The sequence below is a fragment of the Denticeps clupeoides genome, chromosome 18 (assembly GCF_900700375.1).
Source record: "Denticeps clupeoides chromosome 18, fDenClu1.1, whole genome shotgun sequence".
NCBI classification, from domain to species: Eukaryota; Metazoa; Chordata; class Actinopteri; order Clupeiformes; family Denticipitidae; genus Denticeps; species Denticeps clupeoides.
The window spans coordinates 338,705-354,130 of record NC_041724.1 but is presented as its reverse complement, the minus strand read 5'-3'; the positions used below and the strand labels follow the sequence as shown (position 1 = coordinate 354,130).

The 15,426-nt window shown below is 52.9% G+C and overlaps 2 protein-coding genes across 7 annotated transcripts; both read left to right on the top strand.

The window, feature by feature from the left end:
* Positions 1 to 2,164: 2,164 nt before the first annotated feature.
* Positions 2,165 to 3,473, top strand: LOC114768341 (LRRN4 C-terminal-like protein). The gene is made up of 2 exons (XM_028960569.1): positions 2,165 to 2,269; positions 2,574 to 3,473. The coding sequence occupies exon 2, from the start codon at positions 2,579 to 2,581 to the stop codon at positions 3,302 to 3,304; it is 726 nt and encodes a 241-aa protein (XP_028816402.1). The 5' UTR covers positions 2,165 to 2,269; positions 2,574 to 2,578; the 3' UTR covers positions 3,305 to 3,473.
* Positions 3,474 to 4,806: 1,333 nt separating this feature from the next.
* Positions 4,807 to 15,046, top strand: sec24b (SEC24 homolog B, COPII coat complex component). Of its 6 annotated transcripts, none has more exons than XM_028960633.1 (24): positions 4,807 to 5,014; positions 5,531 to 5,667; positions 5,722 to 6,295; positions 6,371 to 6,466; positions 7,395 to 7,520; positions 8,762 to 8,851; positions 8,929 to 9,059; positions 9,949 to 10,133; positions 10,211 to 10,440; positions 10,509 to 10,618; positions 10,694 to 10,806; positions 10,887 to 11,005; positions 11,074 to 11,129; positions 11,200 to 11,406; positions 11,493 to 11,616; positions 11,693 to 11,851; positions 11,927 to 12,100; positions 13,252 to 13,362; positions 13,450 to 13,625; positions 13,809 to 13,946; positions 14,043 to 14,141; positions 14,221 to 14,313; positions 14,415 to 14,518; positions 14,617 to 15,046. In XM_028960633.1, the coding sequence occupies exons 1-24, from the start codon at positions 4,963 to 4,965 to the stop codon at positions 14,729 to 14,731; spliced, it is 3,519 nt and encodes a 1,172-aa protein (XP_028816466.1). In that variant the 5' UTR covers positions 4,807 to 4,962; the 3' UTR covers positions 14,732 to 15,046. The 6 variants fall into 6 exon arrangements, with proteins under 6 accessions (XP_028816466.1, XP_028816468.1, XP_028816465.1 ...); XM_028960635.1 differs by having other exon boundaries at positions 5,531 to 5,809; positions 6,029 to 6,295; XM_028960632.1 differs by having other exon boundaries at positions 5,531 to 5,983; positions 6,029 to 6,295.
* The last annotated feature ends 380 nt before the right edge of the window (positions 15,047 to 15,426 follow it).

Sequence of the window (15,426 nt, the reverse complement as noted above, 5' to 3'; positions counted from 1 at the left end):
TCAACTCACATCAGCAACCTTTCCCGCTCATGTAGATTCCTTCTCTACAATATCAGACAATATACTACTAGAGTAAAAGTAAAATGACCTATTTCTAAAACAAATCAATTACAGTTACGTGAGTAAATGTAATTCGTTACTTTTGTAATTCGTTATCTTTTCTAGGCTTCTAACACCACACGACCTCAAATCACAACTCTGATGAACCGCCGACCTTGTCGTTGTCGAGATGTTTGGTTTGGACGTTTTGTGGTCGCGACCTGGCAACCCTGTCGGAAAGGATGACGTCAGCGCTCCCCTCTGTTTACCGGGGGTTCTGTCCGGGACTCGGGCGCTGGGTTTACACGCAACAGGGCAAAACGTCCCTTTCTTTCAATAAAAGACCCTCACGCGATTAATACATGAATATGCGCTTAAATAACATTCATATGGTTAACACTAACATTTGCGATGTTTTTTCAAGTCGGGACCAGCAGGGGGTGCTCCGCAAATGTTCAAATGATAAAATGAAAAGTGTAAAGTGAAGTGATTGTTATTGTGAGACCCAGCAGCACAGCACACAATGACACGGTGAAACGTGTCCTCTGTATTTAACCATCACTCTTGGTGACAGTGGGCACCGTGACAGGGCCAGTGGTGGCCTAGCGGTTAAGGAAGCGGCCCCGTAATCAGAAGGCTGCCGGTTCGAATCCCGATCTGCCACGGTGCCACTGAGGTGCCACTGAGCAAAGCACCGTCCCCACACACTGCTCCTGCTCACTCAGGGTGATGGGTTAAATGCAGAGGACAAATTTCACTGTGTGTGCTGTGCTGCTGTGTATCACAAGTGACATTCACTTCATTTCAAGGGGACCGCAGTGGAACCTTGGCGGCTCAGGATTTAAAACCGAAGGCCGTTTCCTTAACCGCTAGGCCACCACTGCCCCAATTAAATCATTATTATTTTATAATAATGAATTCATAATCATATGTCATATTGTACTATTATTTGCCATCTGCCTTCTTGTATATATTTCCCACAAAATAGTTCTGATCCTGAACAGTCACTCCTGGGGCCACCAGATGTCACCCTAAACAAGACGGGGCAAACTATCATTTTACTTGAATTGATGAACACTGAGTCACGTTGGCTGTTACTCAGACCCCTTTGACCCAGAGAGCCGGGAGACGGTGACGGAGCACGGTGGGAGGCGGACAGGAGACGTGTCACGGTGAAGCGTGTCCTCTGTATTTAACCGTCACCCTTGGTGAGCAGTGGGCACCATGACAGGCGCCCGGGGAGCAGTGTGTGGGGACGGGACCTTCACCAAGGGGACCTCGGTGGCACCTTGGCGGTTCGGAAACCTTCCGATTAGGAGGCCGCTTCCTCACCCGCTAGGCCACCGCTGAACGTCTGAATCTGATAGAACGTGGGAGTGAACAGGAGAATAAAGGCTCGTCTGATGCTTGACGTGTCCGAACATGAACAACCTCCAGGCCTCCATCTCTGTAGTCACAACCATGTCTGGTTCTGTCTGCTCTCTCCCCGTCCCGCTGTCTGTCCTCCACTTTCCTACATCGGACGATTAACAGCGCATTAATGAACCTTTAAACTGAGATTCCAGGTTCTCCGACACACAGATAACCAGCGACTAGCAGCGAGTTCCCGTTCCTGTAAATCCCGTGACATGAGGGGACACGCCCGGTCGACTCGAGGCCTGCTGTAAAAACCTCCTCCGCCGGTCCCATTGTGACCCATTGTGAGCTCCTTTTAAGGGCCGGGGGTCTGGGATCTCGCCCCCCTCTTCATGCCTCTCCTTAGAAGGGGGCTGAAGAAATAAACACCCCGACTTTTCCTCTCACTCGGAGCCCCGTATCTCCGTATAGGATCAAAATCCACGCTGCTCGTGTCCTAAAGGGTCCTGCGTGAACGGGGTACCTTCACACACAGGCCGGCCAACCCAGATATCCCACACCGGCAGAGTGTGGACTCCTGAGATCTGAAAGGTCCCCCGTGTTCTAGAACCCTGTGCCGAGGCCGCACGGAACCAAACAGATCCAGGCAAGTCCGGGTGCTGCCGGCGGCGGGGGAAATTAGTATGCAACTCTTTTCAGGAGTAGCCGAGGGAGGAATAAAGGGACGATGGGAGGGACGGGGGATGGGGACGCGTCGTGGGAGGGGAGGACTCGGCGAGGAGAAAAGGAGGCGACGGCGTCAGGCGGGGAACAGAGAGAGAGAGAACCGGACCGGTGCGGACACCCCAGGCTCCAGAGGATTCCGCTTGTCCAGGTACCGTCGGAAAAAACTCGCGTTCCCCGTGACTGCTTTGTTGCTATGACGACGAGTCGTGTGCAGCGTAACTCTTACGGAAACATTCCGAATTCTCCGCCTTAAAATGTCTTGGCCCCCTTGGGACTCCAGATTCCCACGGATGGTCCTGGCCCACAGCCACTGGAACGTCGTGGTTCTTTAATTCCAGTCGGAACTTTTTAATGAACTGGCGTTTAGCCCTAAAATGAGTTTTCGGTTGTCATGTGAACCCAAGAACCCGTATGAAGACGAGACGAAAGCCTTTTCTTTGTGGTCCCACCAGACGTGATGAGGGTGGCACGGTTCTCCGCTCTGCTCCCTCTGCTGCTGAGGGACGTCCTCCTCTGCCTGGCGGAGACGCGGAACCCCGGCGGCATGGTGATCGAGTTCGGCGGCGACGAGGAGGAGACGGCGACCACGCCGCCCGTCACCAGAGGCCGGGGGCCGGCGGCCAGCGCGCGTCCCGGGTTCCGGCCGTGCGACTATGACCTCTGCGCGTACCAGGACGTGTCCTGCTACGACCTCTCTGTCAGGACGGGGTGCTTGTGCCCGGGCATCACCGGCCCCATGGAACCGCCTCAGCCGCCGCAGATCAAGTCGGTGGCCCAGGGGGCGCCCGGGATGGTGTCGGTTCAGTGGTGCGCCCCGCTCTCCACCGTGGACCAGTACCGGGTCACGGTGCAGGGGCGGGGCGAACAGCGCCTGGCGGCTGGGGGGCGGTCCCGCAACAGGACAGTGGAGGGCGTGAGGGCGGGGGACAGGGTGTGCGTGGAGGCCGTGAACGGTGCCGGCAGCAGTGGCTTTGCGGACGCCTCGTGCGCCGTGTTTGACCCGAGCCCGCCTCGCTCTGCGGGCGTGGCCGCCGGGGTCATCGCCGGGGGGCTGGGTCTCCTGGTCCTTATATCTGTGGTCGCCATCTCGCTTTGGAAGCGGAAATTCTGCCACCAAACCAGGACAGAAAATGTGGAGGGACTAGGAAACCCGTCCTTTAGTAAAGACAGTTCTCAGGAGTGACGAGGAACATGGACAAAGTAATGAAGACACTGACCACATTAATAATAGGCCTGTAGTAAGATACCACTAAAACCTTCATTAACCTCCAGGAGGGGGGATTCTTCATGTCATCTCTATTTTGTATGGTAGCTTTTTTGTATTATTAAAATAATAAATTAGTTGGTTGGCATTCATTTGTACAAAGTTTATTGTCCAGCCAAATGGAATCCAAAGATCCGGATTTAAATACGCAAGGTTCAAAAAAATAATCGAATACGATGAAATATCTGTTTTTATATCCCGTGTTAACCAGCGAGTGCCCTGCTCTCAACATGTGAGTCAAGCCAGAAGTATTCCTCATAAATCCAGGGACAGTCCCCCCGAGGAGACACTCAGGGTTAAGTGTCTTGCTCAGGGACACGATGGTAGTAAGTGGGGTTTGAACCTGGGTCTTCTGGTTCACAGGTGAGTGTGTTACCCGGTAGGCTACTACCACCCTAGTGTTAGTGACCTAGTGGGGTCGGGACTGAGAAGACACACAATATCATGCACAATACATGCTGTGTGTAGATCATTAGGCTGGTTAATGTAGGGTGCTGGTAGCCTAACGGTTAACACGCTCGCCTGTGAACCAGAAGACTCAGGTTCAAACCCCACTTACTACCATCGTGTCCCTGAGCAGGAAATGTAAATGTAGTCGAAACGAGGGTTGACTAGTCAGAACACTGAGGAGGGAACGGTTAAGCGTGCTGACCTTCTGCGCTGTCTGCTCTGTTTGCTTTGGAAGAGATTTTCCATCCACAATGTCCATCTAAAAAAAGATGCTATAAATGCCCCATCACCCAGGGGACCTGAAAAGCCCCTTTGCTCACGCTTTGTTCCCCTTTGCACAGTTCTAGTAATAATAATAATACATTTAACAATATCAACGTTTTTGTACAATTATAATAATAACCATCAACGTTACTGTGTAGGAACAACCAACAATGCACCAACTGTGGATCCATTTACAACAGAGCTGGGGCAGGAAATGGCCGACTGCATGGGTAAAAACTGGCAGACTGGGAACCAGCGACCATGATGCCACATGCATTACTTCAACCTAAGGTGCAGGGATTAAACAGCTGCACCGCCCTTCAGCCAACCAGCGAGGCACAAATTCAAATTCATACCCAGGTCACAAACACCGGGATGACTTGAAATGCGGTCGGCCGTCGCCATGCCAACCGCTGGACGGAGGGCGCCCGTCAACTTCCGGGTTTATTCAAAATAAAAGCCAGCAGGTCCCGGCCGTCCACCGGCTCCTCTGCTCCAGGCCTTCACCAGCGGACAACGCGTCTCTAGTTAGCAGGAAGGAGTTATATTTCTAAACAGAAATGTACGTGACATCGCCGCTCGACCTGCACACCTGCTCCTTCACCTTCCACGTCCGCCCAGAGACAAACCGCAGCATGTGACACAGCTGGAGACAAAAATTGAGGCAAAATACACGACGTCACGACGGACAAATATAAAGAGTGCGGGGACTCTTATTTTGAAGCGGCGCTCCGGGGCAGCGGCGGCGGCGACAGATCGGCGACAGATCGGCTGTCACCCGAGCGCACCGGGTTGATGGGGGGCGACGACGCCAGCTGCTAATTCATGTACGTCCGTCCGCGGAGCCGCAGCTGGGCAGGAACATGTCTGCGCCGGATCACGCTGACGTGAAGTCCGGCTCCCGGTACCAGAACGGTGAGATGAACGGGCCCGGGATTAGGGCCGATAACAACAGTAATAATCATCACAAAAACAAAATCCTCCATTTTCTGGCGTCCGAGTGTCCGCGACGGCGATGTCGCGGTCGCCAGAGGAGCGTTGACGAGCGTGTTCGTGTTCGCGTCACGATATTAAACGGCATTAGCTGATTAGCTAACGCCGATGCTAGCGACGTGCCGTTCGCGGCGTTTTACAGTTTGACTGCTTTCTAGTTTGTTTAATAACCCCGCAGGACAGACGCAGTATAAACCAGAGAGTAATAATAATATAATACACGCAGCGCCGTTTCCGGTCTGTCGGGGTCCTGTGCTAATAGCAGCTAGCAGCTAGCAGGCTGCTTTTAATCCTGCTTGTGGTGAATTGACGGCCGCTGCTGCCTGTACAGCTGCAATATAGAACTCGTTTTTAGTCGCGCGTTGGGTATTTCAGGGATATTTCTCTTCTAAAATGAACGTCATGTTGCGGGTTTTTCATGTTTGTGATTGATTTCAGGGCCCAGTGGGACGTGCTCCCCTGTGTATCCTGCTGCCAGCTACTATGGAGCTCCGCCGCAGCAGAGTAGCATCTCCTCGGCCCCCAACAAAGCGCCGGTGCTGAACAGCGGCTGCCAGGCCGTCCCCGCTGCTCCTGCAGCTCCTCCATCCCTCCGTCAGCCCGGTCCCTACACAAACTCCACTCCTCCCGCAGCTCCTCCATCCCTCCGTCAGCCCGGTCCCTACACAAACTCCATCCACGGACTGCAGAACCAGCCTGGTCCCTACACAAACTCTGGTCCTCCATCCCTCCGTCAGCCTGGTCCCTACCCAAACTCCACAGCTCCTCCATCCCTCCATCAGCCGGGTCCCTACACAAACTCCACAGCTCCTCCATCCCTCCATCAGCCCGGTCCCTACACAAACTCCATCCACGGACTGCAGAACCAGCCTGGTCCCTACACAAACTCTGGTCCTCCATCCCTCCGTCAGCCTGGTCCCTACCCAAACTCCACAGCTCCTCCATCCCTCCATCAGCCGGGTTCCTACATAAACTCCGCTCCCCAGCAGCCAAATCTGGTGGCGGCGTCCAGCACCCTGAGCAACGGTGCCCCTCTGTACCCCATCGTCTCGTACCCGTCCGCCCCGGGGAGCAGCCAGTTCGGCACGCTGCGCTCCTGTCAGGCCTTGTCTGGACCAGGACCCGTTCAGGACGTCCTGGCGCCGTCGGCCCAGGGAAACGGTCCCTCTGCTCCGGCTGCAGTAAATGGGCAGAACAACGCATGTAAGTCCCTATTAAATCACTTTCTTTTATTGGCCGCAACAGGCGTGAATGACGAAGGTTTTTTTCCCCCCTCAGTGCAGACCCCGACTCAGCAGCAGCACTCGTACGGGGACAGGCCGCTGTCCGGAACCCCCTCCACCTCCGTCCACTCCTCTCCAAGCCACCACCAAGGTAAACCTCTCATCACTGCCCAGTAAAGCGAGCTTCGTCATCGTAACCGAGCAGCGGCGCTCGTACAGCGGTCCCTCGGCATCGTCTTCTTACTACGAGAGGAGACATTACACCTCTAGCATTATATAGCAGGGACAGACCTTTCCTTCAAACACTTGTTGCTTTGTTGTCGTCTTTCGCTCATTTTTCCAGTTTCTTGACGTATGTCCAGCAGAGGCGTGAACCTTCACTGGTCCCACGATTCGATTACGGTTATCGGTGCATCACGTTACTTACTACACGACAGTCAGTGAGCTGAGTGTTAATTCCTCGCTCGCGTGGCCGTCTGAATTTTCTTTTGTCATTGTGAAACACTGCAGCACAGCACACGGTGACACAGTGAAATGTGTCCTCTGCTTAGTACCTTGGTCGTAACCTTTCCATTACGGGTCTGCTTGTAAATTTCGCAATGTAGGGATCATCTTATCTTATCTTCCTCAACTGCTGGGCCTGGAAAACGCTGTTGGACCAAATCAAAGTGGCGTCCATGTGGCGTTCAGCACTACCCAGCGGCGTCGTTATGATCTAATCGATCGTGTTCTGCGCTGCATCCTGGTGCATCGATAATCAGATTCATTTCAATAGTCATTATATTGGCTTCTTCACATCTCGTCTACTTGTGGACGTTGCAGGACCAGGTTCCAGCAGGTCCCAGCTGTGTGGTTTTTTTTTTTTTTTTTTTATATGTCTGATCGTGCTTGTTGTCATCCAGAGCCGTCCTCCCTTTTTTTATTGTGAGAGGTTTTTTGTCCTGCGGGACCTTTTCCTCCATTTTTCTGTCTGTCTGGCACCCACGTGCCTGGATCTAATGTCTGTCTGTACGTCGTCCACCGTCACCGACAGCTCCGTTCTGGGTTGATGTTCTCTGTCTACTTCCCCTCTCCTGCAGGCCTGCAGTATGGATATGTAACTAATTGTGGAGTTAGCGCTGGCTCCGCCCCTTCTGCCACGCCCGCTGGCCACACCTCGTCAAGCTCTGACGATGAGGAAGAGGACGATGATGATGAGGAAGCAGGTCTGCTCTGGATTTTACTCCCTTCGCCATGCTCCCATCCATCCATCCATCTTCCCTCTAATTACCTAATTCCCCCTCCTTCCATCCTGCGTAAAAAGCCCCAACTCCAGCCTACAGTGGCGTCCCCACCCGCCGTCTTTCCAGAAGACGCCGGAACTCCATCCCGTCCATCCACTCGGCGGTGTGAACTGCGGCGTGCCCGCCTGCGTTTTACGTGCTCCGCCTTGTCGCCGGCCGCTCGCTGAGCCGGGCCGGATAATCCACTGCGTGCCGGGCCAGATTTAGCCGGAAGCCAATAAGGTTTCGCCCGCTGTCTCCGCCCTCCTCGCCTCAGATGGATTAATGGACATTTGTGAAGCGCCGCGCTGGCCTCGGCACAAAGGACAGCGGTCCCCCCGCAGGCGTTTTAACCGCATGTCAAAAGCAGCTACTGGTGGTGATAGCCTAGCGGGTAACCAGAGGACCCAGGTTCAAATCCCACTTACTACCAAAATGTCCCTGAGCAGGACACTTAACCCTGACTGTCTCCAGGGGGGACTGTCCCTGTAACTACTGGTGGTGATAGCCTAGCGGGTAACCAGAGGACCCAGGTTCAAATCCCACTTACTACCAAAATGTCCCTGAGCAGGACACTTAACCCTGACTGTCTCCAGGGGGGACTGTCCCTGTAACTACTGGTGGTGGTAGCCTAGCGGGTAACCAGAGGACCCAGGTTCAAATCCCACTTACTACCATCGTGTTCCTGAGCAGGACACTTAACCCTGACTGTCTCCAGGGAGGACTGTCCCTGTATCTACTGGTGGTGATAGCCTAGCGGGTAACCAGAGGACCCAGGTTCAAATCCCACTTACTACCATCGTGTCCCTGAGCAGGACACTTAACCCTGACTGTCTCCAGGGGGGACTGTCCCTGTAACTACTGGTGGTGGTAGCCTAGCGGGTAACCAGAGGACCCAGGTTCAAATCCCACTTACTACCATCGTGTCCCTGAGCAGGACACTTAACCCTGACTGTCTCCAGGGGGGACTGTCTCTGTAACTACTGGTTGTAAGTCGGTCTGGATAAGGGCGTCTGGTAAATACGGTAAATACGGTAAATGTAAGCTTTGAATTTTAAAATCTACTCTGCAGAGAAGACATTTCAGAACGGTAGATAATGATAAACTCCGTACCAGCGTACGGTACGTCCTGCGCAGAGCGCGCGTTAACGCTGACTTGTGATCTGTGGTCTCTCGTCTGTCAGGTGGCGACAGCTCCTCCTCCACCACCACAGGAAGTGCGTCTCCTGTGCCCAACAGCTACGAGTCCCTGGAGGGTGGCGGATTCCATCCAGGTGCTTCTCCCGCCCGCCCGTCCATGCCGAGGAGCGCGGGGCGCCGAGCACTGACCGTCTCTGTTTTCCCGCCGCAGACCCTGCGTCTGTCCCGCCTCCCGGCGACCCCTCCAGACACGCCCCGCCCTACGCGTACACTTACCCCGCCATGCAGCCAGCCTACATACAGACCGCGCCCAGATCCGACCCTCCTCATGGGTACCAGCAGGTAAACCTTTTTACATTTGATGCAGGTGTGTACAATTCTGGTAAACGTCCCCTGACATCAACTTGTTTTTGCTTTTCTGTCGGTCTTGTTGGTCCCCTAATTCTGAAGTCTCTTGGTGCAGAATTACAGCCACTTTGGTCCAGTCCCACAGTGAGATTTGCCAGGACGCACCGCTTCACCGTCTAGCTTTAAATGCTAATGAGGAGGAGAGAGGCGGGACGAGCAGGATAGCGGCCTATAGAAGTTGTGGGGGAAATGGCGTCATCAACACATTACATTTACATTTACTGCATTTTACCAGACGCCCTTATCCAGAGCGACTTACAATCAGTAGTAACAGGGACAGTCCCCCCTGGAGCAACTTAGGGTTAAGTGTCCTGCTCAGGGACACAATGGTAGTAAGTGGGATTTGAACCTGGGTCTTCTGGTTCATAGGCGAGTGTGTTACCCACTAGGCTACTACCACCCTACACCATCCACCAACCACAATGTTTGGCGCAGACAGGAAGTTTTTGTCGGAAAAAATAAAATGAGTCTCGCGTGACGGAACTAAAAAATACATTCGTGCTAATTTTTACATCCAAACAGCGAGCGACTGTGATGCTTCACACGTTTGGAAGCCATGGCGGTCGGTGGAGATCATGTTTTAGGGCAGGGGCGGGAAAATCATGAGAAACGGGAGGTAACCTTCCCTCTTATGACGTCATAAGGGGACCAATTCCAGATCTGAGCTGCCGCTCTCTGAACGGTGAAGAAGAACGACCAAAACACGCTACACCCATCACCATTTCTATCCACTGCAGGACCACAGACAGGAACTCTTATTAATGTTAAATCATCTCCCAAAGTCACATGTCCGTGAGATGAACAGATCCTGGTTTCTTCACAGGCGTTCCCCAGCATGTCTGAGCTCTACACCTCCCTCGGCGGGGTGAGTGCCGTGCCAGAGCTCACGGTGGAGGGGCTGCGGCCCGTCAATTTACTGCAGGAGAGGAGCATCCTGCCCCCGAGCGCCGCCCCGCCGCCAGAACCGAACCTCAGCGCGGACCTCAGGAAGGTCAACTGCAGCCCGGAGTGAGTTGTGGACTCCCGTTGGCGTCTCAGCTCGCACCACCAAGGCGGCGTTAACCTGGGGTCTTCTGTGTCCTCAGAACGTTCAGATGCACCCTCACCAACCTGCCCCAGACCCAGGCGCTGCTGAACAAAGCCCGGCTCCCGCTGGGCCTGCTGCTTCACCCCTTCAGGGACCTGCAGCAGCTGCCGGTCATCACCTCCAACACCATCGTGCGCTGCCGCTCCTGCAGGACCTACATCAACCCCTTCGTCTCCTTCCTGGACCAGCGGCGGTGGAAGTGCAACCTGTGCTACCGGGTGAACGACGGTAAGAGCGGCACGAGCTTCGGCGTATCGGTGTCGGGGATGAAGCGGCGCATGACGTGGCTGTTTCAGTTCCAGACGAGTTCATGTACAACCCCGTTACCCGGTCCTACGGTGAACCCCACAAGAGGCCGGAGGTGCAGAACTCCACCGTGGAGTTTATCGCCTCGTCAGACTACATGGTGAGTCCGAGTCCGAGTCTGATCTGCAGGACCTTCTTCAGATCCGTGACTCTCCGTTCTTCACTCTCCTCCCAGCTGCGACCTCCTCAGCCTGCGGTTTACCTGTTCGTGCTTGATGTATCCCATAATGCCGTGGAAGCTGGATACCTGAACGTTTTCTGTCAGTGTGTCCTGGAGAACCTGGACAGGTGAGCAGATTGCGGCCTGGAAGCTGAGACGAGGCGTTCCGTCTTGAACGTCTCTTCTGTTCCCTGATGTGTGTGAGCAGGTTGCCAGGAGACGCACGGACACGGGTGGGCTTCCTCACCTTCGACAGCACCCTTCACTTCTACAACCTGCAGGAGGGGCTCTCTCAGCCACAGATGCTGGTGGTCTCAGACATCGAAGGTGAGATGTTCCACCATGTCTCCATGTCCCCATGTCCCCCATTTCTAATTATTCGCTTTTTCTCGTAGATGTTTTCCTCCCAACCAATGACAGCCTTCTGGTGAACCTGAAAGAGAGTAAAGAGGTATTTTGACTTGGTTTCCTGTGACCATGCTGTGGTCTTCTGTAGTGTAAATCGCTGTGGTGTGTTTTAGTTGGTGATGGACTTGCTGAACGCTCTGCCTGGGATGTTCTCCAACACACAAGAGACCCACAGTGCACTGGGCCCGGCGCTGCAGGCTGCCTACAAGCTCATGTCTCCCACGGGGGGACGAGTGTCCGTGTTCCAGACCCAGCTGCCCACCCTGGGCGCCGGTTTCCTGCACTCACGCGAGGACCCCAACCAGAGATCCAGTACGAAGGTACTCCAACACCCATAATGCACTGCTGGGGTTCCGGGGTTCATGTATAAATCCACAATTCACTTCAGGTTTTCTTTTCTTGAAAGGCGGTACAGCACTTGGGACCAGCCACGGATTTCTACAAAAAGCTGGCCCTGGACTGCTCTGGTCAGCAGATCGGAGTGGACCTTTTCCTCCTCAGTTCCCAGTACTCTGATCTGGCATCATTAGGTACAACATTTACGGAATGACAGCAGCGAAGGGGTTGGAGAGCTGATTGTTTTGACCCGGTTTCATTTCCGCACAGCTTGCATTTCTAAATACTCTGCTGGTAGCATCTTCTACTACCCCACATTCCATCACATCCACAACCCAACCCAGCGGGAGAAGCTTCAGAGAGACCTCCAGCGCTACCTCACCAGGAAGATCGGGTTTGAGGCTGTGATGAGGATTAGATGTACAAAAGGTGGGCGGGTTGTGCTTGACCATCCAGGGTTGTGCTTGACCATCCAGCTCTGACCTGTGAACTTGTGTCTATCAGGGCTGTCCATCCACACGTTCCACGGTAACTTCTTTGTTCGTTCCACCGACCTCCTGTCTTTGGCCAACGTCAACCCGGACTCCGGCTTTGCTGTGCAGATGTCCATCGATGAGAGTTTAGCAGACACGTCTCTGGCCTGCTTCCAGGCAGCCCTCCTCTACACGTCCTGTAAAGGTAACGAGGGGCTCCTCCTGTACCCCTTTATATACACTCAGGTCTCCTGTACATGTCCTGTAAAGGAAACGAGGGGCTCCTGTACCCCTTTATATACACTCAGGTCTCCTGTACACGTCCTGTAAAGGAAACGAGGGGCTCCTGTACCCCTTTATATACACTCAGGTCTCCTGTACACATCCTGTAAAGGAAAAGAGGTGCTCCTCCTATACCCCTTTAAATAAAGACCCGGGGTGGTAGTAGCCTAGCGGGTAACACACTCGCCTATGAACCAGAAGACCCAGGTTCGAATCCCACTTACTACCATTGTGTCCCTGAGCAAGACACTTAACCCTAAATTGCTCCAGGGAGACTGTCCCTGTAATACTGATTGTAAGTCGCTCTGGATAAGGGCGTCTGATAAATGCTGTAAATGTAAAAAGTCAGGTCTCCTGTACACGTCCTGTAAAGGAAAAGTGGGGCTCCTGTACCCCTTTATACACACTCAGGTCTCCTCTACACGTCCTGTAAAGGAAACGAGGGGCTCCTGTACCCCTTTATATACACTCAGGTCTCCTGTACACATCCTGTAAAGGAAACGAGGGGCTCCTGTACCCCTTTATATACACTCAGGTCTCCTGTACACGTCCTGTAAAGGAAACGAGGGGCTCCTGTACCCCTTTATATACACTCAGGTCTCCTGTACACATCCTGTAAAGGAAAAGAGGTGCTCCTCCTGTACCCCTTTAAATAAAGTCAGGTCTCCTGTACACGTCCTGTAAAGGAAAAGAGGGGCTCCTGTACCCCTTTATATACACTCAGGTCTCCTGTACACGTCCTGTAAAGGAAAAGAGGGGCTCCTGTACCCCTTTATATACACTCAGGTCTCCTGTACACGTCCTGTAAAGGAAACGAGGGGCTCCTGTACCCCTTTATATACACTCAGGTCTCCTGTACACGTCCTGTAAAGGAAATATGGGGCTACTGTACCCCTTTATATACACTAAGGTCTCCTCTACACATCCTGTAGAGGTAAAGAGGGGCTCCTGTACCCCTTTATATAAAGTCGGGTCTCCTGTACACGTCCTGTTGAGGTAAAGAGGGGCTCCTGGCGCCTCTACTAGTCTGGTAAAAATGGACTGTTGACTGGGTTTATTCCGTGTGCTGTACAGGGAAGAGGCGGATTCGGGTTCACACCCTGTGTCTGCCTGTGGTCAGCCAGCTGAGTGATGTGTTTGCTGGTGCTGATGTCCAGGCGATCACCTGCCTACTGGCCAACATGGGTTAGTGATTCGGAGTATGCAGATTAACGCTCATGTCCCCCTGTGTACTGTATGTAGGTAAAGTGTTATTTTTATTTAAATTTATAGCTATTGACCGGTGTGTAACTTCGAGTGTTTCGGATGCGCGGGACGCCCTGGTGAACGCGGTGGTCGACTCCCTGGCAGCGTACCGCAACAACGGCTCCAACCTGCAGCCCGCTGGCCTCATCGCCCCCGCTGCCATGCGCCTCTTTCCCCTTTACATCCTGGCCCTGCTCAAACAGGTGGGATTTTCATATCAGTTCACCACAACAATTAAACAATTAAATCCTTTACATTTTTCAGAAATATCAGATTTAACGCATGCATGCATGACCCATATTGTAAAAGTGGACCGAGAAGACCGTACTTGTCATACTACATGTCATCATGTCAACTTTGAATACAAAACCTCCCCGATCCCACAGAAAGCCCTGCGTACAGGCACGAGCACCCGCCTGGACGACCGCGTCTTCGCCATGTGCGAGTTCAAGAGTCAGCCGCTGCAGCACGTCATGCAGACCATCCATCCTGATCTGTATCGCCTCGACAGCCTGTCTGAGCTGGTGGGACTTTTTTCTTTATTCGCTTTTTAACATTTTTTTTTTTTTTTTTAAATGAAATATCCAAGCGCTCTGCTTGAAAAGGGATGTCACCCACAGGGGGCGCTCCACCATAATGAAACTGTGGTCCCTCCACGGCTGCAGCTCTCTGCTGAGAAGCTCACCAGGGACGGGGCTTTTCTCCTGGACTGCGGCAGTGTGAGTGCTGGAGCCTTCAACCCCTCCATCCTCCATTATTAACAATCATAACGTGAACCACTCTGACGCTCCTTCTCAGATGCTGTACCTGTGGGTGGGGACGTGCTGTAACGAAGCCTTCATACGAGACGTTCTGGGCTTTCCCAACCACGCCTCCATTCCCCCGAACATGGTAATAATGTGCACTTGTGCAGAATGTTCCGGTTAAATCCCATCGACTTGCTGATGTTTGGTTTATTTCATTTGAATGTCCAAATTTCACGTCCTCCACAGACTCAGATTCCAGATCTGGAGAACTGGTTTTCCGAGAGAACCCGTGCTTTCCTCTGCTGGTTACAAGAGTCAAGATCGTTTTGTCCGTCTTTCTGCGTGGTGAAGTAAGTTAGACGGTGTGTGTGTGTGTGAGAGAAGAGTATAATCGTGGCCGTGGTGTTTTATCAGAGTTCCCAGAACCTCCTCCCTCTCTCCATCCCAGAGACGATTCGTCAGCCAAGACCTGCTTCTTCCAGCACTTGATCGAGGATCGTACGGAGTCGGCGTTCTCCTACTACGAGTTCCTGCTCCACATCCAGCAGCAGCTCTCCAAGTAGAAGCTCCACGGGTGGACCGGAATGTAGACCATGTATGGAGATGTGGAGTAGGTTCTCCCCCAGTCACCATGACCATTTTAATAGTTTTTTCTCTCCACTGGTGGCCACACTGGATCATGGTTTTGTGATTGTGGTTGGGACAGGAGGAGGCTGGACGACGCCAAATCTTTTTATTTTCTACAAGCCACGTCCCTCGAGCAAGACATCTGTCCTCTTTCTAACTCTGGGGACTTCTGATAATGGGTAATATTTTACGTGCAATTAATTTATGTTCATGTTATTAAATAAAAAGGCAGTTTTCATTCTGAGATTCTTTCCTGATGTACGTCCTGTGTGGAATAAATTACAAAAATCCACATTTAGTTTTAAGATACGTGTAATGGGGGGACAATCAGGAGAACAAACGTTTCAAGCCTCTGACCAGACCAACCGTTTCATGCGGTGACCTTGTTAATCTGACTCCATTCATTTATTAGCAATGTACTAACTCCAGAGAGGAACCTGGACCTGGAGAAGCCCCCAAAATGAGCTATGAACCCCTTCTTTATACCGGACACGTGCAGACTGATCAGATTGTCCTGTGATCTGTTTCCAGTGGTCATCCACCCCCAACAAAGACCTTCCCATCATGCACCTCAGGCAGCTTGCTGGCCTTTCGGCCTCCTGGTGATGGTTCTGGTTTGATTGGGGGAGGC

Excerpts from the sequence above, each read along its gene's own strand:
- LOC114768341 (XM_028960569.1), top strand. The coding sequence starts at position 2,579 with ATGAGGGTGGCACGGTTCTCCGCTCTGCTCCCTCTGCTGCTGAGGGAC.
- sec24b (XM_028960631.1), top strand. The coding sequence starts at position 4,963 with ATGTCTGCGCCGGATCACGCTGACGTGAAGTCCGGCTCCCGGTACCAG. Across the intron at positions 7,521-8,761 it reads CGATGATGATGAGGAAGCAG|GTGGCGACAGCTCCTCCTCC; the intron begins GTCTGCTCTGGA and ends CTCGTCTGTCAG. Across the intron at positions 13,947-14,042 it reads TCGACAGCCTGTCTGAGCTG|GGGGCGCTCCACCATAATGA; the intron begins GTGGGACTTTTT and ends TGTCACCCACAG.